This window comes from Pseudophryne corroboree, chromosome 9 (assembly GCF_028390025.1).
Source record: "Pseudophryne corroboree isolate aPseCor3 chromosome 9, aPseCor3.hap2, whole genome shotgun sequence".
NCBI lineage: Eukaryota > Metazoa > Chordata > Amphibia > Anura > Myobatrachidae > Pseudophryne > Pseudophryne corroboree.
This window is the reverse complement of record NC_086452.1, coordinates 474,200,241-474,225,513: the sequence shown is the minus strand read 5'-3', so window position 1 is coordinate 474,225,513 and position 25,273 is coordinate 474,200,241. Positions and strand designations below refer to the sequence as shown.

The 25,273-nt window shown below is 51.9% G+C and overlaps 1 protein-coding gene across 2 annotated transcripts; it reads right to left on the bottom strand.

Moving 5' to 3' along the window:
- Positions 1–10,131: 10,131 nt before the first annotated feature.
- NAA80 (N-alpha-acetyltransferase 80, NatH catalytic subunit) lies at positions 10,132–21,338 on the bottom strand. 2 transcript variants are annotated; one of them, XM_063938867.1, is made up of 2 exons: positions 21,268–21,338; positions 10,132–11,709 (listed from the first exon to the last, which is right to left on the bottom strand). In XM_063938867.1, the coding sequence occupies exons 1-2, from the start codon at positions 21,291–21,293 to the stop codon at positions 10,368–10,370; spliced, it is 1,368 nt and encodes a 455-aa protein (XP_063794937.1). In that variant the 5' UTR covers positions 21,294–21,338; the 3' UTR covers positions 10,132–10,367. The 2 variants fall into 2 exon arrangements, with proteins under 2 accessions (XP_063794937.1, XP_063794938.1); XM_063938868.1 differs by having other exon boundaries at positions 21,228–21,290.
- Positions 21,339–25,273: the final 3,935 nt, after the last annotated feature.

Genomic DNA, 25,273 nt, shown 5'->3' with positions numbered 1-25,273 from the left:
GAGATTGAGGGCCGCAGGCAGGAGTTTAGGGAGGCTCAACTCTCTGACCCATCCCTGACAGGCATGAGGCGCCACTCTGGCAGCGGCCTTGACAGGGTTGGGGCAGGAAGTGTGACCTAGCGGGAAGGGTTAAGGTACAGGGTAGCCAGGGAAGTGGGAGGGGATAGACCAGATAAGGGAACGTGTCCAGCTGGTCCCCCAAGGGAACTTTCCTGCGCAACCGGTGTCTGTTGCCAGCGTAACCCCTTTGGACAGCCACTCAGAGATAGACTGTACCCTGAAGTGCCTGACACAGAACTTACCCTGGTCTGGAATGTCTGATGACGCCCAGACCAACTGTAAGGCTGGTGCCATGCATTGGCAGATGGGGCACTCCAGCAGTTGTGTTGTCTCTGGGCCTCTGCCCATAGGAGAACCCTTGCAGCAAGTTGCTGTGGACATAGCAGCCTCCCTGTAGTGGATACCACACAGGATCCAGAGGCTGGTGGTCTGGCCGCCATCACTGTGGTACAGGTAGCGGACAAGGAGGAAAGAGCAGACCTAGGTGACAGGGTAGGTTTCCCAAATCATAGGTCGACAGAGGAGGATTGGAGGGCAGGTCTGACAGTTAGGGCAGACAGTTGCCAGATAGGAATGACAGAGGTGCAGTGCCTGGGACACCATGTGGGAGGAGACAGGGGTAGGCCCAAACCAGAGGCTGTCCCCAGCCCACATCACCCAGACAGGCACTGAACTTAGACCCTGTAAGGCCCTACGGACACGTTGTCACCGACTTTAATTCTGTAGTGAACCCCCTTACAGAGATGACTAGGAAGGGCATCCCCAAGTCAGTGGACTTTGCATCCGCTTGTGAGTTGGCATTCCAGTCATTGAAGGAGGCTCTGTTACCCGCTCCAGTGCTGACGGCGCACATTCTTGACCAGGACATTGTGGTACAAACCACTGCGCCACAGCATGGACTGGGAGCAGTCCTGAGCCAGAAGGAGCCGTTTGGGCGGGAGCAACCTGTGGCCTGTTTGAGCAGAATACTGCTATGGTGGGAGGTGGGGTATACCACAATTGGGACACCTTGGGTGGCACTTGTGTACAGTGGACTAGATTTTACTCTGTTCGTGTAACTGGCCCCCCACAGTGGTGACTTACCACCCACCTGTTAGGTGGTTGCAACCTACCCTGGGGAAATCTCACAGACTTTTGTGGTGGAGCCTTGAACTTGGACTTCATGTGAACTACATGACCATTGTGTACCCACAAAGAAAGGCCCATTGCACTATGGTAAACTGTCTAGGCCAGAGCCTATGCCCCCCCCCCCCACCCCCCCAGGTAGCATCCCCTTCCACCCAAGTGACTGCGGGACCAGGAACCATATTGTTGGGACATGACTCGCTAGTATTCACGCTTAAATTTGGGGGAGTGTGGCCACATGGTTAATGGCGGCCACGGCACGTAAGGGGTTAACCCCTAAGTGCCCAGTGCCATTTTGAGGACAATAGGCGCTTGGTGTCACTGTTAAACGTACTTACGGCGCTGGGCACAGACTGTTTAAAAATATGTTTAATGATGTGTTTTAACATGTCATATGTAGTGCTCTATGCACAATTGTAGGATTACATGTTTAAATGTATTTATATTTAAGATGTGCTCACATGGGGGGTCATTCCGAGTTGTTCGCTCGCAAGCTGCTTTTAGCAGCTTTGCACACACTAAGCCGCCGCCTACTGGGAGTGAATCTTAGCTTCTTAAAATTGCGAACTAAAGATTCGCAATATTGCGATAAGACTTCTCTGTGCAGTTTCTGAGTAACTCGAGACTTACTCGGCATCAGTTCAGTGCTTGTCGTTCCTGGTTTGACGTCACAAACACACCCAGCGTTCGGCCAGACACTCCTCCGTTTCTCCAGCCACTCCCGCGTTTTTCCCAGAAACTGTAGCGTTTTTTCGCACACACCCATAAAACGGCCAGTTTCCGCCCAGAAACACCCACTTCCTGTCAATCACATTACGATCACCAGAACGAAGAAAAAACCGTGAGTAAAATTCCTAACTGCATAGCAAATTTACTTGGCGCAGTCGCACTGCGGACATTGCGCATGCGCATTAGCGACTAATCGCTCCGTTGCGAGAAAAAAATAACGAGCGAACAACTCGGAATGACCCCCCCCCCCCCCATGGATCGTAAAGAGAAAAATGCTCTTACTATATCTGTCTGAATAAGCATCTCCTATCTTCTGTGGCTAGGAAATGGGATGTTAATTGCCCTCTGCTAGCAGATGTGTGAATGACAAAACCTTTTTGATGTTGGACAGTGACCAGCAGGTAAAGGCTGGGTGTGAGTTCCTTAAGAGAAAGATGTTAATCACTGGGAATTTCCTTATCCCATATGTAAAGTGCTATGGATTGGTAAGGGTATGGAAACCTGTATTTATTTATGTAGCTGGTTTAATTGATACACAAATCCTGAATGGTATATGCAGGAAGAATGAGAAACATTTGTATTTTGAAGCTATGTGTTAAATGTCTCGAAGTGGAAGTGTAAACTACCAGGTGGTAGGAATTGGAGTTAAAAGACACCACACGTTGTGTGTGACAGGAAGGAGGAAATTGCTTCATGCACTTATATCCTTTTAAAATGTCATTTATTTAAATGTTGTAAGATATCCTAATTAGATGGAAAGGACTGTGGTTTGTGGTTTTACTGTATAAAAAGAGGAGGCCTGTAAGCTTCAGAGTGTATTATACCATTTTCATTCTGCTGTAACATCTTGCTGTATTTCTGTTGCCCCTAACAATAGGGAAGAGTCTTTCTTAAGACTATTTTGGCAAATAAAGATCTTCTGCCTAAAGATGACCTCTTCATCTTGTGACCTGCAGGGCTAGACGAAACCTAGCTCTGTTTGGCTGTCCAGGGTGTAACCAGCGTCTCCAAGTCCACCTTCGGCCTGCTACCGTGCTGTGCTTGGGCAAACAGCGTTTGGGGATTCGACAACACCACACAGGTGTGGTAAGGCGGCGTGTCGATGCATGCAGAGCAGAACCATGGTTCCAGATGCCACAGCAGGTTAGGAGTCTGGTGGTGGCAGCGTAAACCCGCCCACTGTGCAGTGGGTGGAGTCAGTAACAGGCGGTTACTGATGGTAAGCGGGAAACCCCTATGAGGACAGGTCCCGTGTGACCTAAACATCCATCCTGTGTACTGGGGCTGGGACGCGAAAGCGGTGAGGGCTTTCGTACGGGACCATCCGGTCACAGTTACAATAAGTGGAACTGCAGCATTAAGTAGAAATAATAATGGAAGAAATAATGCTATGTATGTATGTGTGTGTGTATATATATATATATATATATATATATATACTAGGTGATTCATCGCGCCCTACGGGCGCTCTTCACACCGTTGTAAGGGGCTACGCTGCTGTGGGCTGAGGGATGGTGGAGGGGGTAGGAGGTGTTGGGCGTGTTGGAGTTGTGGGTGTATGTGGCAGGGGGATTGGGGAGGTTGCACTTGGTGGAGTTGTAGGCGTGGGGATAAGGGGTACGGTGGGCGAAGGTGCCATGGCTAAGGGATGTCTGCATAGGGAGATTTGTGTAGGGTCGTGTGGTGTGTGCATGGGAGGGTGGGTGGTGAGTAGGTTAGGGGGATGTGGAAGTGTGTGTTGAGGTGCAAGGTGCAAGGTTTTTCTGAAAGGTGGTTGTTTGATATTGTGATTGGGTGGTAGATGGATGTGTTTGTGAGGCGTTGTGGTGTAATTGTAGTGGCAGGGTTTGTTGTGTGTTGTCGTAGGTGTGGGAGGGTTGTGTTCATAGCTGTGAGGGTTACTGTTTGCAAAGTTGTTGGTGGGTGGGGGTTTAGGGAGTATGGTGAACTGTTGTTGTGGGATCTGGGGTGTGTTTGGAGTGTGCGTCTATTGTGTTTTTGTGGTAGCGGTGGGTGAATTGTTGATGTGTGTGGCAAGGTGAAGTGGATGTGGTGTTAGGGTGTTTGTTGGGGGTAGAGGTGTGTTATGTTAGCAGATGTTGGAGTTAGAATTGGCGTATTAGTGGCTTTAGGCTATTGGGGTAGTCTTGTGGGGTAGCTGGTGTTTTAATGGTTTGACTGAATTAGTTGGGTGCAGAGGGAGGGCGGAGGGTGTGCGATAGGGTTAGGGTGGTGTGTGGCTGGATTGTGGAGGGTGTTGAAGGGAATGTGTGTGGTGGAGTGTTTTTTTGTGAAGGGTACGTAGTTTGGCGTGTGGTTTTATGAAATGCTGTGGGTAATGATTTATGGTCCTTGGGCAAGTGTGTGGAGAGGGGTCACTGCCTGTATATGTTTTTGCGCAGGGGTGAGGGATGGTGGTGGTGATAGGAGGTGTAGTGTGGGATGGAGTTGGGTGGCAGGGGGATGGGTGAGAGGGTTTAAAGTTGGCATGGGTGGAGGAGGTCCACATAGGATGGGTGGTTGGATGGTGGAGGGTTTTTGTGGGAGGGGAGGGGGGGGGGAAGGGCAGTGGAGGGTGCGTGCGTGTTGTTAAGAGTATGGAGGGTGAGTGTGTGCGTGGGGGGAGGAGTGGAGGGTGCGGCCGTGTTGTTAAGAGTGTGGAGGGTGTGTGCATGTGTAGGGGGGGAGGGGAAAGTGGAGGGTGTGGGCGTGTGGAGGGTGTGTGTGTGTGTAGGGGGGAGGAGAAAGTGAAGTGGAGGGTGCGGGCGTGTTGGTAGGAGTGTGGAGGGTGAGTGTGTGTGTGTGTTGGGGGAAAGTGAAGTGGAGGGTGCGGGCGTGTTGGTAGGAGTGTGGAGGGTGAGTGTGTGCATGTGTAGGGGGGGAGGGGAAAGTGGAGGGTGTGGGCAGGGTGTGTGTGTGTGTGGTGTGTGTGTAGGGGGGAGGGGAAAGTGAAGTGGAGGGTGCGTGCGTGTTGGTAGGAGTGTGGAGGGTGAGTGTGTGTGTGTGTTGGGGGGAGGGGAAAGTGAAGTGGAGGGTGCGTGCGTGTTGGTAGGAGTGTGGAGGGTGAGTGTGTTGGGGGGAGGGGAAAGTGAAGTGGAGGGTGCGTGCGTGTTGGTAGGATTGTGGAGGGTGAGTGTGTGTGTTGGGGGGAGGGGAAAGTGAAGTGGAGGGTGCGTGCGTGTTGGTAGGAGTGTGGAGGGTGAGTGTGTTGGGGGGAGGGGAAAGTGAAGTGGAGGGTGCGTGCATGTTGGTAGGATTGTGGAGGGTGAGAGTGTGTGTGTTGGGGGGAGGGGAAAGTGAAGTGGAGGGTGCGTGCGTGTAGGTAGGATTGTGGAGGGTGAGAGTGTGTGTGTAGGGGGGGAGGGGAAAGTGGAGGGTGTGGGTGTGTGTGTGTGTGTTGGGGGGAGGGGAAAGTGAAGTGGAGGGTGCGGGCGTGTTGGTAGGAGTGTGGAGGGTGAGTGTGTGTGTTGGGGGGAGGGGAAAGTGAAGTGGAGGGTGCGTGCGTGTTGGTAGGAGTGTGGAGGGTGAGTGTGTGTTGGGGGGAGGGGAAAGTGAAGTGGAGGGTGCGTGCGTGTTGGTAGGAGTGTGGAGGGTGAGTGTGTTGGGGGGAGGGGAAAGTGAAGTGGAGGGTGCGTGCATGTTGGTAGGATTGTGGAGGGTGAGAGTGTGTGTGTGTGTGTTGGGGGGAGGGGAAAGTGAAGTGGAGGGTGCGTGCGTGTTGGTAGGATTGTGGAGGGTGAGAGTGTGTGTGTGTAGGGGGGGAGGGGAAAGTGAAGTGGAGGGTGCGTGCGTGTTGGTAGGATTGTGGAGGGTGAGCGTGTGTGTGTTGGGGGGAGGGGAAAGTGAAGTGGAGGGTGCGTGCGTGTTGGTAGGATTGTGGAGGGTGAGAGTGTGTGTGTAGGTGGGGAGGGGAAAGTGAAGTGGAGGGTGCGTGCGTGTTGGTAGGATTGTGGAGGGTGAGAGTGTGTGTGTGTGTGTTGGGGGGAGGGGAAAGTGAAGTGGAGGGTGCGTGCGTGTTGGTAGGATTGTGGAGGGTGAGAGTGTGTGTGTGTAGGGGGGGAGGGGAAAGTGAAGTGGAGGGTGCGTGCGTGTTGGTAGGATTGTGGAGGGTGAGCGTGTGTGTGTTGGGGGGAGGGGAAAGTGAAGTGGAGGGTGCGTGCGTGTTGGTAGGATTGTGGAGGGTGAGAGTGTGTGTGTAGGTGGGGAGGGGAAAGTGAAGTGGAGGGTGCGTGCGTGTTGGTAGGATTGTGGAGGGTGAGAGTGTGTGTGTAGGGGGGGAGGGGAAAGTGAAGTGGAGGGTGCGTGCGCATTGTTAGAAGTGTGTGTAAGGTAGAAGTGGTTGCAGTGTATGTGGTGATAGGTGTTGGTATGTGTGGGGCCATGAGGCTGCTACTTGTTTCCCCCCTTGTGATGGACAGGGTGCGAGTGGGGCTTGGTGCAAGTGGTAGGATGGGCGATATGGGGGGCACGTCATACGCAACTGGGTGAGTGGGGGCACTGTCTGCACAACACGGGGTAACAGTAACACAGGCCATAGCTGTACATGCGGCATCACCCTGACAGCACGCCGCACCTGACTCTGTACCAGCGCTATCTCTGTCGCTGCTGCTGGCTCGGACCCGACGACCCTGCTGGACGTTTGGAAACAGACAGATTCGTGGGGTCGGAGGCAGCAGCGGTGAGAGAGATAACGCTGGTACAGAGTCAGGTGCGGCGTGCTGTCAGGGTGATGCCGCATGTACAGCTATGGCCTGTGTTACCCCGTGTTGCAGACGGCGGGTCCCGGGCAGCGTGTCAGTGGCTGCATGTGGGAACAGGTGACAGGCTGGTGCAGAGGGAGGGGTGTGGGGTGCGGGTGTCAGTGGGCTCCTGGGCAGTGTGTCCCGTCTGTGGCATCGGTGGCTGGATGCTCTGCTCCCCCCACCGCCGGCTCCGATCCCTGCGGCACACAGCCGCAGCGGCCTCTGCTCCCCCGCACCTCCGGCTCCGATCCCCGCGGCACACAGCCGCCTCTGCTCCCCCCGCACCTCCGGCTCCGATCCCCGCGGCACACAGCCGCAGCGGTCTCTGCTCCCCCGCACCTCCGGCTCCGATCCCCACGGCACACAGCCGCAGCGGCCTCTGCTCCCCCGCACCGCCGGCTCCGATCCCCGCGGCACACAGCCGCAGCGGCCTCTGCTCCCCCCGCACCGCCGGCTCCGATCCCCGCGGCACACAGCCGCAGCGGCCTCTGCTCCCCCCGCACCGCCGGCTCCGATCCCCGCGGCACACAGCCGCAGCGGCCTCTGCTCTCCCCACCACCGGCCCCGATCCCCGGGTCATACATCCGCAGCGGCCTCTGCTCCCCCCACCGCCGGCCAGTGTGTGCAGCGGTAGTGGGGAGCGGTGTGTGCGGCCGGGGTGTGGAGGGCGTTTAGTTGCGAGTGTGTGGCCGCGTCTGCAATCTTAAAGATGGTAGGGGGCTTAGCGGCGGCCTCGGTTGCGGGTGTGTGTCCCGCCGTGGTGGGGAAGGTGGGTGTTTGCAGGGGAAGGGTGGTGTGGGGTGCGCCTGGCTAGGTGGCCATGCTTACCTGGCAGTGTGGGGCGTAAGTGCGCTGCTGGCTTGTGGCAGGGAATGGTGGGTGGAATCTCTGGCTGGTGCTCCCTTCTGCTATTGGTGTGTGCTGTGCTGACACTGGGACAGGGCAGGAGCTGCTAAGTCCGCCCAGGTCTGTGACTCCACCCAGCGTTAGAAATGCAGCCACAGAGTCACAGGGCTAATATATAGGAGATATACACACACACACACACTTACTATAAGCTCAGCTACTGCCAGTGAGGTGCAAGCTGTAACGCCATCAGTGCAATAGGAAAGGTGGAGGGAGAATACGCTGTTCAGGGTTACTCTGACATTACACCGCAGCTTCGTTATAAAGCACATTTAGTAGCTCCCCCTCCACTACAGGCAGCTGAAGTCTTCCACATATTCTGGGCAGTGTCCCAACAAGATCTGATGTTGGTCAGAAAGCTGAGAATGCGAAGATCTCAGGTGTTCTGTCGTGCCTGGCCTGCGCCTAATCCGAGCAGGACAGGTCTGCCTGGATGTCACTCTCTGTCTGCCCAGAGAGATAGTGTATATCATTTGTTACTGCGCGTTAAGTGTCTTCACAGGAACCAGCTGTTAAAGAATGAATGAAAATAACTTCCAGCTGTCCTGGCAGAACGGTTACTGCAGGGTAACTACAGGAAAACTCCTAATTGTCCACAAGGGGGCTCTGTTTTATTGTACCTTGCCCGACTATGCAGAATGGCAGCTCTCACTAATATAATGCATGTGAATAAGATGATTCTGGTATTCCATATACAATGCTACATGCTACTGACTACATATAGGGAGAGAAAGCAATAAGTGACTATCACTGTACCCATCTGATAGTATAACTGACCCCTCCCCCTCTCTCTCTGCAGGAGGTCGGGACAAAGTACTGCACTCATTGGCTGAGAGGCTGGACGCACAAACGCAGCTTATCCGCCACATGGCGGCAACTCGCCACTTCCAGGGATATAATTCCAGTGAAATCTGAGGGTCTGCACCCAGCCAGAGCAGAGAACAGACCACTAGTGTCGGCTAGAAGGATGGCATTATGTCTTTCGTGTCAGGTCTCCGACGTGACTTTGTATTGTATCCCCGATACTAGGGACACTGATCACTACACAATTAATTGAGACCTATGTACTGGGGCACAAGTCCCTCTTCTCTGTAATGTAAATATCTAACGATGACTGTATCAAATATTCTGAGCTAAAGATGTATTTAGGCGAATGTGTCTACTTGCAGAGCTCACCGTTTAGTACTGTTCCATTGCTTGCCTTCTCTTCCCCCAGAATCCCTCTTTCTTACTGCCAAAGCCTGTTTTTTTTTTTTATTGAGGCACATGCATCTGCTGATTAAACTTCACCTGGAACATACATTTATAGTCTATATATTCTGCTATTTATGTAAAGTGTTGTGAACGACAGATGCAGAGAGAGAGGAATTGATTTAATTTGGCCCCTTCTGTGTTTCCGTGGGCCCCGGATTTTTAGAGAACCATCACCCATCACTGTAACCTCACATAAGGATGTCCTTTGGGGCCGGGAGAAAATAATGGCTGCATCATTCCACACAGCTAACCTCATGTCAAGATGCACTTAGGGGGTAATTCAGAGTTGATTGCAGCAGCAAATTTGTTAGCAGTTGGGCAGAACCATGGCCCTCATTCCGAGTTGTTCGCTCGGAGTTTTTCATCGCATCGCAGTGAGAATTCTCTTAGTGCGCATGCGCAATGTTCGCACTGCGACTGCGCCAAGTAACTTTACTATGAAGAAAGTAAGTTTACTCACGGCATTTTCATCGCTCCGACGTTCGCATTGTGATTGACAGGAAATGGGTGTTACTGGGCGGATGCACGGCGTTTTAGGGGCGTGTGGCAGGAAACGCTACCGTTTCCGGAAAAAACGCAGGAGTGGCCGGAGAAACGGTGGGAGTGCCTGGGCGAACGCTGGGTGTGTTTATGACGTCAGCCAGGAACGAAAAGCACTGAACTGATCGCACAGGCAGAGTAAGTCTGAAGCTACTCAGAAACTGCTATCTCGTTTGTAATCGCAATATTGCGCCTACGTCGGTCGCAATTTTAAGAAGCTAAGATTCACTCCCAGTAGGCGACGGCTTAGCGTGTGTAACTCTGCTACATTCGCCTTGCGAGCGAACAACTCGGAATGAGGGCCCATGTGCACTGCAGGTGGGGCAGATGTAACGTGCAGAGAGAGTTAGATTTGGGTGGGTTATATTGTTTCTGTGCAGGGTAAATACTGGCTGCTTTATTATTACACTGCAATTTAGATTTCAGTTTGAAGACACCCCACCCAAATCGAACTCTCTCTGCACGTTACATCTGCCCCACCTGCAGTGCACATGGTTTTGCCCATCTGCTAACAAATTTGTTGCTGCGATCAGGTCTGAATTAGGCCCTTAGACACAGGATGTACGTCTTGCACCTTCTGAATCTGCAGCAGCAGATCAATAATTGCCACCCGGTAAATATACATTTCTGCGTCCCCTTCTATAAATGTACCCAAATGATATATATGCCACCAAGATCCCCTGCAGACTGCACAGTTATGTAGCCCTTTCCCGAACTACAACACCCAACAGGCACTCACTGGGAATTACATGTACAAGAAATGCTGGAGACATCACAGTAACATTACATGTTATTGGCTGAAACAATTGTCACTTTAATTCCTTGTCAAATCCCATTTATTCCTGGTTGGGTAGAAACAGCCTCCAGACCACCGCTGTGGGCCACATAAACTACCAGTGATAAGGCACACAGGGTGACGGGAATAAATACGTGTGTAATATAAATATCTCCTGCAGAAAGGCAGAGACTCTATGACACAGGAAAGTCTGTGATAGGCCACAGCATCCACCATTAAATACATTTACTCATCCAAAATAGAGGTTCCCCACGAAAGTCCCGATGCGGGGTCTGCAAGGAACCTGTTCTTCTCTGCCCTGCTGGCTGAAGAGCTGGTGGTGGCTGAGGAGGAGCCAGTGGAGGAGATGTGGAGCAGAGGACAGGAGGAGCTGGTGGTGGTTGTGGAGATGTGGAGCAGAGGAGCGGAGGAGCCGGTGGTGGTTGTGGAGGAGATGTGAAGCAGAGGAGCGGAGGAGCCGGTGGTGGTTGTGGAGGAGATGTGGAGCAGAGGAGAGCAGGCAGTGGCGGTTGTGAAGGAGATGTGGAACAGAGGGGAGGAGGAGCAGCTGGTGGTGTTGGTGGTGGAAGAGATATAGAATAGAGGAGAGGAGGAGCCAGTGGAGGTTGTGGAGGAGATACGGAGCAGAGGAGAGGAGGAGCCAGTGGTGTTTCTGGAGGAGATACGGAGCAGAGGAGAGGAGAAGCCGGTGGTGGTTCTGGAGGAAATATGTAGCAGCGGAGAGGAGGAGCCGGTGGTGGTTGTGAAGGAGATGTGGATGTGGAACAGAGGGGAGGAGGAGCAGCTGGTGGTGGTGGTGGAAGAGATATAGAATAGAGGAGAGGAGGAGCTGGTTGTGGTGGTGAAGATATAGAGCAGAGGAGAGGAGCAGCCTGTGCTGGTTGTGGACATGTGGAGTGTGGTGGAGGAGGAGCTGGTGGTGGTTGAGGAGATGTGAAGAATGGAGGAGTGGACTGAGGTATTGAACCCGACTGATCAGACCTGGATGGTGATGATGTCTGGGAGGATGGAGCAGGTGGTAATACAGCTGGTGGTACGTGTGTTGATGAGGCAACAGGATGGTGTCTGGAGGTAGGATTTGCTTTGAAGACTGCCAGGTTTTGATACAGGCCCACAGGTATCAGACTACCCAGAGTACCCATGTTCTGCACGGGGTCTGACAAGCGATACCCCAGGTGGTAGTAGAAGTCCTGCTTGTCGTGGGTGGTAAGGTATAGATTTTGGAAGCCTCTTCCTCTAGCATATCTCTCAGTGGCTTCCATTAGTTTCCGACCATAGCCTTTACCACGAAGTTCAACATTAACCACCACTGACTCCACAAACAGGCTATCCTGGAGACCCGCCACCCTGCAGAGACGGGCATGACCAAGAGCAGGGCCCTCAGGGGCTCCGATGAGCACCAGGCACACAGGAAACTCATCAGAAGAATGTTCTAAGGAGTGCATCCGAGCTCCCAGACTTCTCCGCCATGTTTGGTTCAGCAGTTCAGCACAAGATGCAATGAGATCTGGGCGATGGTGCAGAGGCAAAAGGACAAGATTGGCCGATGAAGCCACCCTGTATGTGAGGAGAAGGAAGTATGAGTAGATGCTGAGTGCTATTTACCTACAGGGAGAGCAGGAGAGAAGAACCGGAACTGTACGGGAAGGCAGCCATTTTGTAGGATGAAATCAGACTAGTGAGCTTTCATTAATGAGCAGCCAGTGACATCACTGAGGGCCGAGGTACAGAGCAAATTAACAGGCTGCAATTCCCAAAACATTGGTTCAGCCCACAAAATGTGTGTAGCTACCTACACTCTACTACAACAACCACTCCACTCTGCTACACTAACCTACAACCAATACACCAACCACTACATACTGCTACTCCAACATGCAACCAATACACCAACCACTACACTCTGCTACTCCATCCTGCAACCAATACACCAACCACTACACTCTGCTACTCCATCCTGCAACCAATACACCAACCACTACACTCTGCTACTCCATCCTGCAACCAATACACCAACCATAACACTCTGCTACTCCATCCTGCAACCAATACACCAACCACTACACTATGCTACTCCAACCTGCAACCACTACACTATGCTACTCCAACCAATACACCAACCACTACACTATGCTACTCCAACCAATACACCAACCACTACACTATGCTACTCCAACCAATACACCAACCACTACACTCTGCTACTCTAACTAATACACTGACCACTACACTCTGCTACTCCAACCAATACACCAACTACTACACTCTGCTACTCCAACCAATACACCGACCACTACACTCTGCTACTCCAACCTGCAACCAATACACCAACCACTACACTCTGCTACTCCAACCTGCAACCAATACACCAACCACTACACTCTACTACTCCAACATGCAACCAATACACCAACCACTACACTCTGCTACTCCAACCTGCAACCAATACACCAACCACTACACTATGCTACTCCAACCAATATACCAACCACTAGACTCTGCTACTCCAACCAACAACCAATACACCAACCACTACTACTCCAACCAATACACCAACCACTACACTCTGCTACTCCAACTAATACACTGACCACTACACTCTGCTACTCCAACCAATACACTGACCACTACACTCTGCTACTCCAACCAATACACTGAGCACTACACTCTGCTACTCCAACCAATACACCAACTACTACACTCTGCTACTCCAACCAATACACAGACCACTACACTCTACTACTCCAACCTGCAACCAATACACCAACCACTACACTATGCTACTGCAATCAATATACCAACCACTACACTCAGCTACTCCAACCAATACACTCAGCTACTCCAACCAATACACCAACCACTACACTCTGCTACTCCAACCAATACACAGACCACTACACTCTACTACTCCAACCTGCAACCAATACACCAACCACTACACTATGCTACTGCAATCAATATACCAACCACTACACTCAGCTACTCCAACCAATACACTCAGCTACTCCAACCAATACACCAACCACTACACTCTGCTACTCCAACCAATACACTGACCACTACACTCTGCTACTCCAACCTGCAAACAATACACCAACCACTACACTATAATACTCCAACCAATACACCAACCACTACACTCTGCTAATCCAACCTGCAACCAATATACCAACCACTACACTCTGCTACTGCAACCTTTACACCAACCACTACACTCTACTACTCCAACCAACAACCAATACACCAACCACTACACCCTGCTACTTCAACCTGCAACCAATACACTGACCACTACACTCTGCTACTCCAACCAATACACCAACAACTACACTCTTCTACTCCAACCTGCAACCAATACACCAACCACTGCACTCTGGTATATTGATTGTAGGTTGGAGTAGCTACTCCAACCTGCAACCAATATACCAACCACTGCACTCTGCTACTCCAACCAGCAAACAAAACACTCTGCTATACTTCCGTGTAATTACTACATTCAACTATACTAACCTATAAGCACTACACCAACCACTACACTCTGCTACACTAACCCACAACCACTGCACTCTGCTACACTAACCCACAACCACTGCACTCTGCTACACTAACCCACAACCACTACACTAACCACTACATTCTGCTACACTAGCCTGCAGCAACTACACCCTGTAACACTAACTTTCAAGCACTACATTAATCTGCAACCACTGCACTCTGCTACACTAACCCACAACCACTACACTCTGATGCTCTAACCTACAACCACTACACCGACCATGCTGCTACACAACCCTACAACCACTACTCTCTACTACACCAGAGGTTCTCAATCGCAGTCCTCAAGGCACCCAACGGTCCAGGTGTTAAGGCCCATACACACGGTGAGATTCGGGCTATGCCAGATTCTCACTATGCGACAGGAGCCAGGTCGGCACATAGTCAGTATCGCAAGCACACTCATTATGTGTGTATACACCATAACATACCACACTCATTATGTGTGTATACACCATAACATACCACACTCATTATGTGTGTATACACCATAACATACCACACTCATTATGTGTGTATACACCATAACATACCACACTCATTATGTGTGTATACACCATAACATACCACACTCATTATGTGTGTATACACCATAACATACCACACTCATTATGTGTGTATACACCATAACATACCACACTCATTATGTGTATACATAACATACCACACCATAACATACCACACTCATTATGTGTGTATACACCATAACATACCACACTCATTATGTATGTATACACCATAACATACCACACTCATTGTGTGTGTATACACCATAACATACCACACATTGGGGTATATTTACTAAAGTTCGTATTTTCCCGTTTGAGGTCAAAGTTCAATCACGAATGACATCGAAGGTGTAAATATGCAACTTTTTGAATTTAGTACGACTAATTTACTAAGCTGCCGTATTCTGCATTTTCGGTTTTACCGATGTCGATGTCATTCGTTTTTTTAGGCAGTGTTTTACGTGAGTGACTTGTAAAACACTGCCGACTTTAATACAATGAATCTCGGCCGGATCTGAGAGATCCGTGCTGGGCTTCATTGTGCACTTTAAAAAAAAAAAAAATCAGTGTTAAATTAAAAAAAAAAAATGCGTGGGGTCCCCCCTCCTAAGCAAAACCAGCCTCGGGCTCTTTGAGCCGGCCCTGGTTGCAAAAATATGGGGGGGGAAATGATAGAGGTTCCCCCATATTTCAACAACCAGCACCGGGCTCTGCGCCTGGTCCTGGTTCCAAAAATACGGGGGACAAAAAGCGTAGGGGTCCCCTGTATTTCTGAAACCAGCACCGGGCTCCACTAGCCAGATACATAATGCCACAGCCGGGGGACACTTTTATATAGCTCCCGGCGGCCCTGGCATTACATAACCAACTAGTCACCCCTGGCCGGGGTACCCTGGAGGAGTGGGGACCCCTTCAATCAAGGGGTCCCCCCCCTCCAGCCACCCAAGGACCAGGGGTGAAGCCCGAGGCTGTCCCCCCCCATCCATGGGCTGCGGATGGGAGGCTGATAGCCGTTGTGTAAAAAAATGAATATTGTTTTTAGTAGCAGTACTACAAGTCCCAGCAAGCCTCCCCCGCAAGCTGGTACTTGGAGAACCACAAGTACCAGCATGCGGAGGAAAACCGGGCCCGCTGGTACCTGTAGTACTACTACTAAAAAAATACCCCAATAAAAACATAAAACACACAGGCTCTTCTTCTTTTAATCCAGTTGTAATCCATTTGTAATCCAGGTACTTGTCAAAATAAAAAAACGGACACCCGACCTCGCACTGAAAGGGGCCCCATGTTTTCACATGGGACCCCTTTCCCCGAATGCCAGAAACCCCCTCTGACTGATGTCTAAGAGGGTTTCTTCAGCCAATCAGGGAGCGCCACGTTGTGGCACCCTCCTGATTGGCTGTGTGCTCCTGTACTGTATGACAGGCGGCACACGGCAGTGTTACAATGTAGCGCCTATGCGCTCCATTATAACCAATGGTGGGAACTTTGTGGTCAGCGGTGACCGAAAGTAACCTCACCGCTGACCTGAAAGTTCCCACCATTGGTTACAATGGAGCGCATAGGCGCTACATTGTAACACTGCCGTGTGCCGCCTGTCAGACAGTACAGGAGCACACAGCCAATCAGGAGGGTGCCACAACGTGGCGCTCCCTGATTGGCTGATGGAACCCTCTTAGACATAAGTCAGAGGGGGTTCCTGGCATTCGGGGAAAGGGGTCCCATGTGAAAACATGGGGCCCCTTTCAGTGCGAGGTCGGGTGTCCGTTTTTTTATTTTGACAAGTACCTGGATTACAAATGGATTAAAAGAAGAAGAGGCTTCTACACTGGAGTATGTGAGTATAATTTTTTCCACAGGTACACCATGGATTCTACATGGAGAAGAGGACCGACCCTCGTGTGAACATAGGTAAGTATGTGTATATGTAGGTGTGGATGTATGTATTAAAGTTATACTTTCAAGGTGTGTGTCTTATGTTTTTATTGGGGTATTTTTTTAGTAGTAGTACTACAGGTACCAGCGGGCCCGGTTTTCCTCCGCATGCTGGTACTTGTGGTTCTCCAAGTACCAGCTTGCGGGGGAGGCTTGCTGGGACTTGTAGTACTGCTACTAAAAACAATATTCATTTTTTTACACAACGGCTATCAGCCTCCCATCCGCAGCCCATGGATGGGGGGGACAGCCTCGGGCTTCACCCCTGGTCCTTGGGTGGCTGGAGGGGGGGACCCATTGATTGAAGGGGTCCCCACTCCTCCAGGGTACCCCGGCCAGGGGTGACTAGTTAGTTATGTAATGCCAGGGCCGCCGGGAGCTATATAAAAGTGTCCCCCGGCTGTGGCATTATGTATCTGGCTAGTGAAGCCCGGTGCTGGTTTCAGAAATACGGGGGACCCCTACGCTTTTTGTCCCCCGTATTTTTGGAACCAGGACCAGGCGCAGAGCCCGGTGCTGGTTGTTTAAATATGGGGGAACCTCTATCATTTTTCCCCCCATATTTTTGCAACCAGGACCGGCTCAAAGAGCCCGAGGCTGGTTTTGCTTAGGAGGGGGGACCCCACGCATTTTTTTTTTTTTAAATAAACACTTTACAAACCCCTTCCCACTGATAAACATGCACGGATCTCATGGATCCGTGCATGCCTATTCAAACACGGGATAAAAAAGCAGGTCTGTTTTTTTTAGCACTTTTTCACGAATTGTATTTCATCACGGCAGAGTTTGGCTATCGTCGGCCGTGTTTGTGATTTGCACTTTTTAGTAAATTCCCGATTTCTACCAAATTGCAGGCGTATTTGACCGATGGTGTATTGATTCGTGATTTCTTCCTAGGACTTCCAAAATTTTACGAATGCCCTCATCACTGCCGTGATTTTTGCTTAGTAAATTACCGAAATGACACTTTGAAGAAAAAACGGCATCTCGGTCAAAATCGGGACCTTAGTAAATATACCCCATTAGGTGCTTGCGATACGGACTATGTGCGATTTTGGCTAAGTGTCAATTTTGACTATCTCTTCTATAGAGACTTGCCTGCACAGTCTATCTAGGCTTGCGATGCCGACTGCGCATCGGCATCAAATCGGGATCACAAGGTGACTTTCACCTTGCGATCTGCACTAACTTTTCTTACGATTTTGATTATATAGTCAAAATCATAAGAAAAAAATCTCACCGTGTGTACACGCCATTAGGTATATCCATGGCTCACCACAGATGGTTACATCAAATTGACCAAGGAACTAATTAAGTCACCTGTGGCCAAGCATGGATATACTTAAAACCTGACCATTGTGGTGCTTTGAGGACTGTATCTGAGAACCTCTGGACTACACTCTACTGCTCTAACCCATATCTACACTCTACTGCTCTAACCCATATCTACACTCTGCTAATCTAACCTACAACACCCACCTACACCCAATGCAACCACAACACTCTGCTACACCAACCTGCACCTACACCCTACCACACTAACCCACAATCGCTACACTCTGCTGCACCAACCTACAACCACAACACTCTGCTGCACCAATCATTTCGGTTCATTTAGCCGCTATAACTTGGCCACACACGCAGATCTCCCACATAAGACAGAGGTTACATAGGACAAGATTTGGCTGCCGGACCCTCAGGACACTGCTAGCGCCAGCGACGCCTCCAGACAGCGGTCCTACTCCATCCGCCGTTCCTGCCCACAATGATCACCCTGCAATGTGCTGCGCTGGAGTGGTGAAGAGGGCGCAATAGCCGAGTGTTCCAATGTGGCCGGAGCGCACCCAGACCGAATCTCAGAGTAAACGGGACATTATCCGGGACTGTGATGCCTCTGCCGCTTACACCTGGCGCATACTCAGGAGAAGGGGCGCCGCTAACGGGACATTATCCGGGACTGTGACGCCTCTGCCGCTTAGCATACTCAGGAGAAGGGGCGACACTAACGGGACATTATCCGGGACTGCATGCCTCTGCCGCTTACACCGGGCGCATACTCAGGAGAAGGGGCGCCGCTAACGGGACATTATCCGAGACTGTGACGCCTCTGCCGCTAACACCGGCCGCATACTCAGGAGAAGGGGCGACGCTAACGGGACATTATCCGGGACTGTGACGCCTCTGCCGCTTACACCGGGCGCATACTCAGGAGAAGGGGCGACGCTAACGGGACATTATCCGGGACTGTGACGCCTCTGCCGCTTACACCCGGCGCATACTCGGGAGAAGGGGCGACACTAACGGGACATTATCCGGGACTGTGACGCCTCTGCCGCTTACACCCGGCGCATACTCAGGAGAAGGGGCGACACTAACGGGACATTATCCGGGACTGTGACGCCTCTGCCGCTTACACCCGGCGCATACTCAGGAGAAGGGGCGCCGCTAACGGGACATTATCCGGGACTGTGACGCCTCTGCCGCTTACACTGGCCGCATACACAGGAGAAGGGCCGCCGCTAATGGGACATTATCCGGGACTGTGACGCCTCTGCCGCTTACACCGGGCGCATACTCAGGAGAAGGGGCGCCGCTAACGGGACATTATCCGGGACTGCATGCCTCTGCCGCTTACACCGGGCGCATTCTCAGGAGAAGGGGCGACACTAACGGGACATTATCCGGGACTGTGACGCCTCTGCCGCTTACACCGGCCGCATACTCAGGAGAAGGGGCGACGCTAACGGGACATTATCCGGGACTGTGACGCCTCTGCCGCTTACACCCGGCGCATACTCAGGAGAAGGGGCGACACTAACGGGACATTATCCGGGACTGTGACGCCTCTGCCGCTAACACCGGCCGCATACTCAGGAGAAGGGTCGCTGCTAACGGGACATTATCCGGGACTGTGATGCCTCTGCCGCTTACACTGGCCGCATACACAGGAGAAGGGCCGCCGCTAACGGGACATTATCCGGGACTGTGACGCCTCTGCCGCTTACACCGGGCGCATACTCGGGAGAAGGGGCGACACTAACGGGACATTATCCGGGACTGCATGCCTCTGCCGCTTACACCGGGCGCATACTCAGGAGAAGGGGCGACACTAACGGGACATTATCCGGGACTGTGACGCCTCTGCCGCTTACACCCGGCGCATACTCAGGAGAAGGGGCGCCGCTAACGGGACATTATCCGGGACTGTGACGCCTCTGCCGCTTACACCCGGCGCATACTCAGGAGAAGGGGCGCCGCTAACGGGACATTATCCGGGACTGTGACGCCTCTGCCGCTTACACCGGGCGCATACTCAGGAGAAGGGGCGCCGCTAACGGGACATTATCCGGAACTGTGACGCCTCTGCCGCTTACACCGGGCGCATACTCAGGAGAAGGGGCGCCGCTAACGGGACATTATCCGTGACTGTGACGCCTCTGCCGCTAACACCGGCCGCATACTCAGGAGAAGGGGCGCCGCTAACGGGACATTATCCGGGACTGTGACGCCTCTGCCGCTAACACCGGTCGTATACTCAGGAGAAGGGGTGCCGCTAATGGGACATTATCCGGGACTGTGACGCCTCTGCCGCTTACACCGGGCGCATACTCAGGAGAAGGGGCGCCGCTAATGGGACATTATCCGGGACTGTGACGCCTCTGCCGCTTACACCGGGCGCATACTCAGGAGAAGGGGCGCCGCTAACGGGACATTATCCGGGACTGTGACGCCTCTGCCGCTTACACCGGGCGCACACTCAGGAGAAGGGGCGCCGCTAACGGGACATTATCCGGGACTGTGACGCCTCTGCCGCTAACACCGGGCCGCACACTCAGGAGAAGGGGCGACGCTAACGGGGCATTATCCGGGACTGTGACGCCTCTGCCCCTAACACCGGCCGCATACTCAGGAGAAGGGGCGCCACTAACAGGACATTATCCGGGACTGTGACGCCTCTGCCGCTAACACCGGCCGCATACTCAGAAGGGGCGACGCTAACGGGACATTATCCGAGACTGTGACGCCTTTGCCGCTAACACCGGGCGCATACTCAGGAGAAGGGGCGCCGCTAACGGGACATTATCCGAGACTGTGACGCCTTTGCCGCTAACACCGGGCGCATACTCAGGAGAAGGGGCGACGCTAACGGGACATTATCCGAGACTGTGACGCCTTTGCCGCTAACACTGGGCGCATACTCAGGAGAAGGGGCGCCGCTAACGGGACATTATCCGGGACTGTGACGCCTCTGCCGCTTACACCGGGCGCATACTCAGGAGAAGGGGCGCCGCTAACGGGACATTATCCGGGACTGTGACGCCTCTGCCGCTAACACCGGCCGCATACTCAGGAGAAGGGGCGCCGCTAATGGGACATTATCCAGGACTGTGACGCCTCTGCCGCTTACACCGGGCGCACACTCAGGAGAAGGGGGCGACACTAACGGGACATTATCCGGGACTGTGACGCCTCTGCCGCTTACACCGGGCGCATACTCAGGAGAAGGGGCGACACTAACGGGACATTATCCGGGACTGTGACGCCTCTGCCGCTAACACCGGGCGCATACTCAGGAGAAGGGGCGCCGCTAACGGGACATTATCCGGGACTGTGACGCCTCTGCCGCTTACACCGGGCGCATACTCAGGAGAAGGGGCGCCGCTAACGGGACATTATCCGGGACTGTGACGCCTCTGCCGCTTACACCGGGCGCATACTCAGGAGAAGGGCGCCGCTAACGGGACATTATCCGGGACTGTGACGCCTCTGCCGCTTATGTCAGTGAGATAGCGCCGACATGGCGGGGCGCCTGTTACTGGGCACACACCGCCGCTGTCATACGTGGGATATAGCAGATATAACTTGCGATGATTTGCTTCCCCCCCCAGAACGACGCTTCTTACATCTGTCGCCAGCCTGTAACATGACAGCCAGGAGCTGATTGGCTGCTGCGTAATCTCTCGCCAGGCTTAGTACATCTGCTCCTGTGACACATGTGGGGGGATGAGGACATTTAGTGACACAGCATGCAGCAGCACATACATGTACACACATGTAGTCAGCCATGTCACATACCACACATGGGGCTCACCCTATCCGGGTCCCTGACACTCACCCGCCTCCAAACCTCTCCTGCTCCATGTGTGGCTTCTACCACGGGGTCTCACTGACAGGCGCAACCAATCACATATCGCCACGTCACCACCTTAGCTGTCAGCGCGCAGTGCATGCCGGAACTCGTAGTCTTGAGACTTGTAGCTGCACGACACCAGCACAGTGCATTGTCCGCCGCGGCCAGCAGAGGGCGCAGGTTCCCTGCATGATATGTGCTCCCCGTACTGTGCAATACCCAGCTAGGCCACAGGAGGGCGCGGGTTCCCTGCATGAGATGTGCTCCCCGTACTGTGCAATACCCAGCTAGGCCACAGGAGGGCGCAGGATCCCTGCATGAGACGTGCTCCTCGTACTGTGCAATACCCAGCTAGACCACAGGAGGGCGCAGGATTGAGACACGCTCCCCGTACTGTGCAATACTCATCTAGGCCACAGGAGGGCGCAGGTCCCCTGGATGAGATGTGCTCACCGCACTGTGCAATACCCATCTAGACCACAGGATAGCGCGGGTTACCTGCATGAGAAGAGCTCTCCGAACTGTACAATACCCAGCTAGGCCACAGGAGGGCGCAGGATCCCTGCATGAGATGTGCTCTCAGTACTGTGTAGTACCCAGCTAGACCACAGGAGGGCGCAGGATCCCTGCATGAGATGTGTTCCCCGCACTGTGCAATACTCATCTAGGTCACAGGAGGGCGCGGGTTCCCTGCGCAATGACACGAGAGAGACACTGCTAGATTTGTAGTTCCACAGTTATTGTGGAACTACAAATCCCAGCTTAAGTATTATGTAAAGTACTTATAGAGCTGAACCTGTTTTATAGGTGAGTAAGGGGTATATACCGTATAGTTACTGAAGTGTTGCTTTGTAGAAGTGGATATGTTGCCCATAGCAACCGGATTTCTATTTATCATTTATCTAGTGCCTTCTAGAGGATAATAGCTACAATCTGATTGGTTACTAATGGCAACATCGCCAATTCTAAAACCCTGCACTTTAGTAAATAAGTTCTGGGTATGTACTGTGGTGTATCTGAGGATAGGTAGAAATGATACTGTACTGTCACAGCCGCAGGGGAGGCACAGATTATATGAGGCACAGAGTATATGAGGCACAGACGCGGCACAGTGTATATGAGGCATACACGCGACACAGAGTATATGAGGCACAGACACGGCACAGAGTATATGAGGCACAGAAGCGGCACACAAAATATGAGGCACAGACAATATGAGACCCCGGCGTGACACAATATATGAGGTACAGACGCGGCACAGAGTATATGAGGCACAGACTTGGCACAGATGCTGCACAGAGTAGACACGGCACAGAGTATATGAGGCACAGACGCGGCACACTGTATATGAGGCACAGACGCGGCACAGAGTATATGAGGCACAGACGCTGCACATAGTATATGAGGCACAGACACAGCACAGAGTATATGAGGCACAGATGCGGCACACTGTACATGAGGCACAGACACGGCACAGAATATATGAGGCACAGACGCAGCACATAGTATATGAGGCACAGATGCGGCACAGAATATATGAGGTACAGACGTGGCACAGAGTATAACAGGCATAGACGCAGCACAGAGTATATGAGGCACCAACATAGCACAGTGTATATGAGACACAGACACGGCACAGAGTAAATGAGGCACAAAGTATATGAGGCACAAATATGGCACACAGAGTATTAGGCACAGACTATATGAGGCACAGGCATGGCACACAATATATGAGGCACAGACACAGCACAGGCATGGCACAGAGTATTTGAGGTACAGATGCGGTACAAAGTACATGAGGCACAGATGTGGCACTGAATAATTGAGGCACAGACGCGGCACAGAGTATATGAGGAACAGACACGGCACATCGCATATGAGGTACAGACGCGGCACAGAGTATATGAGGTACAGACGCGGCACAGAGTATATGAGGCACAGACGCGGCACAGAGTATGTGAGGCACAGACGCGGCACAGGGTATATGAGGCTCAGACGTGGCAAAGAGTATATGATGTACAGACGCGGCACAGAGTATATGAGGCACAGACGCGGCACACAGTATATGAGGCACAGACGCAGAACAGAGTATATGAGGTACAGACGCGGCACAGAGTATATGATGCACAGTATATGAGGCACAGATGCGGCACAGAGCAAATGAGGCACAGACGCAGGACAGAGTATATGAGGCACAGACGCGGCACAGAGTATATGAGGCACAGACACGGCACACAGTATATGAGGCACAGACGCGGCACAGAGTATATTAGGTACAGACGCAGCACAGAGTATATGAGGCACAGTATATGAGGCAAAGACGCTGCACAGAATATATGAGGCATATAGTATATGAGGCACAGACACGGCACAGAGTATATGAGGTACAGATGTGGCAGAGTATAACAGGCATAGACGCGGCACAGATTATATGAGGCACAGACATAGCACAGTGTATATGAGGCACAGAAGTGGCACAGACGCTGCACAGAGTATATGAGACACAGACACGGCACAGAGTAAATGAGGCACAGACGCGGCACAGAGTATATGAGGCACAAAGTATATGAGGCACAGAGTATATGAGGCACAGACGCAGCACAGAGTATACGAGGTACATTGTATATGAGGCACATAGTATATGAGGCACAGACATGACACAGATTATATGAGGTACAGACGCGGCACAGAGTATAAGAGGCATAGGCGCGGCACAGAGTATATGAGGCATAGATGCGGTACAGAGTATATGAGGCACAGACGCGGCACAGATTATATGAGGCACAGACGCAGCACATAGTATATGAGGCACAGACGCAGCACAGAGTATATGAGGCACAGACGCAGCATATAGTATATGAGGCACAGACACAGCACAGAGTATATGAGGCACAGACGTGGCACACTGTACATGAGGCACAGACACGGCACAGAGTATATGAGGCACAGACGCAGCACATAGTATATGAGGCACAGACGCAGCACATAGTATATGAGACACGGCACAGAGTATATGAGGCACAGACTCGGCACAGAGTATATGAGGCAAAGATGCAGCACAGAGTATATGAGGCACAGACGCGGCACAGAGTATATAGGGCACAGAGTATATGAGGCACAGACGCGGCACAGAGTACATGAGGCACAAAGTATATGAGGCACAGACGCAGCACATAGTATATGAGGCACAGACACAGCACAGAGTATATGAGGCACAGACGCGGCACAGAGTATATAGGGCACAGAGTATATGAGGCACAGACGCGGCACAGAGTATATGAGGCACAACGTATATGAGGCACAGATGCAGCACAGAGTATATGAGACAAACACACATAGCACAGAATATATGAGGCAAAGACGCTGCACAGAGTATATGAGTCACAGGTACAGATGCGGCACAGAGTATATGAGGCACAGTATATGAGGCAAAGACGCAGCACAGAATATATGAGGCATATAGTATATGAGGCACAGACACGGCACAGAGTATAACAGACATAGACGCGGCACAGATTATATTAGGCAGAGACATAGCACAGTGTATATGAGGCACAGAAGTGGCAGAGACGCTGCAGAGAGTATATCAGACACGGCACAGAGTAAATGAGGCACAGAGTATATGAGGCACAGAGTATATGAGGCACAAAGTATATGAGGCACAGACGCAGCACAGAGTATATGAGGTACATTGTATATGAGCAGAGCCGGCCATAGGCATAGGCAAATTAGGCAATTGCCTAGGGCATTTGATATGCCTAGGGGCATCAGCAGCTTCTGCTGATTAAAATGATATGCGGCATGCCTATATTCTGTATGTAGCATTTCATATACAGATACAGCCACAGTCTCACACAGTATATAGGCATGCTGCATATCAGTTTATTCAGCACAAGCTGCTTGTGCATCCTAGCCACATAGCAATGCAAATAAGATGCATTTTCATAAAAAAAAAGGTGCCCAACGTTAGCATTGATGCAAGATTTGTGAG

Coding starts and splice junctions, on each gene's coding strand:
- NAA80 (XM_063938867.1), bottom strand. CDS start 21,293: ATGGAGCAGGAGAGGTTTGGAGGCGG. Junction 11,710..21,267: donor CAGGAGAGGTTTGGAGGCGG/GTGAGTGTCAGG, acceptor CCTCACATACAG/GGTGGCTTCATCGGCCAATC.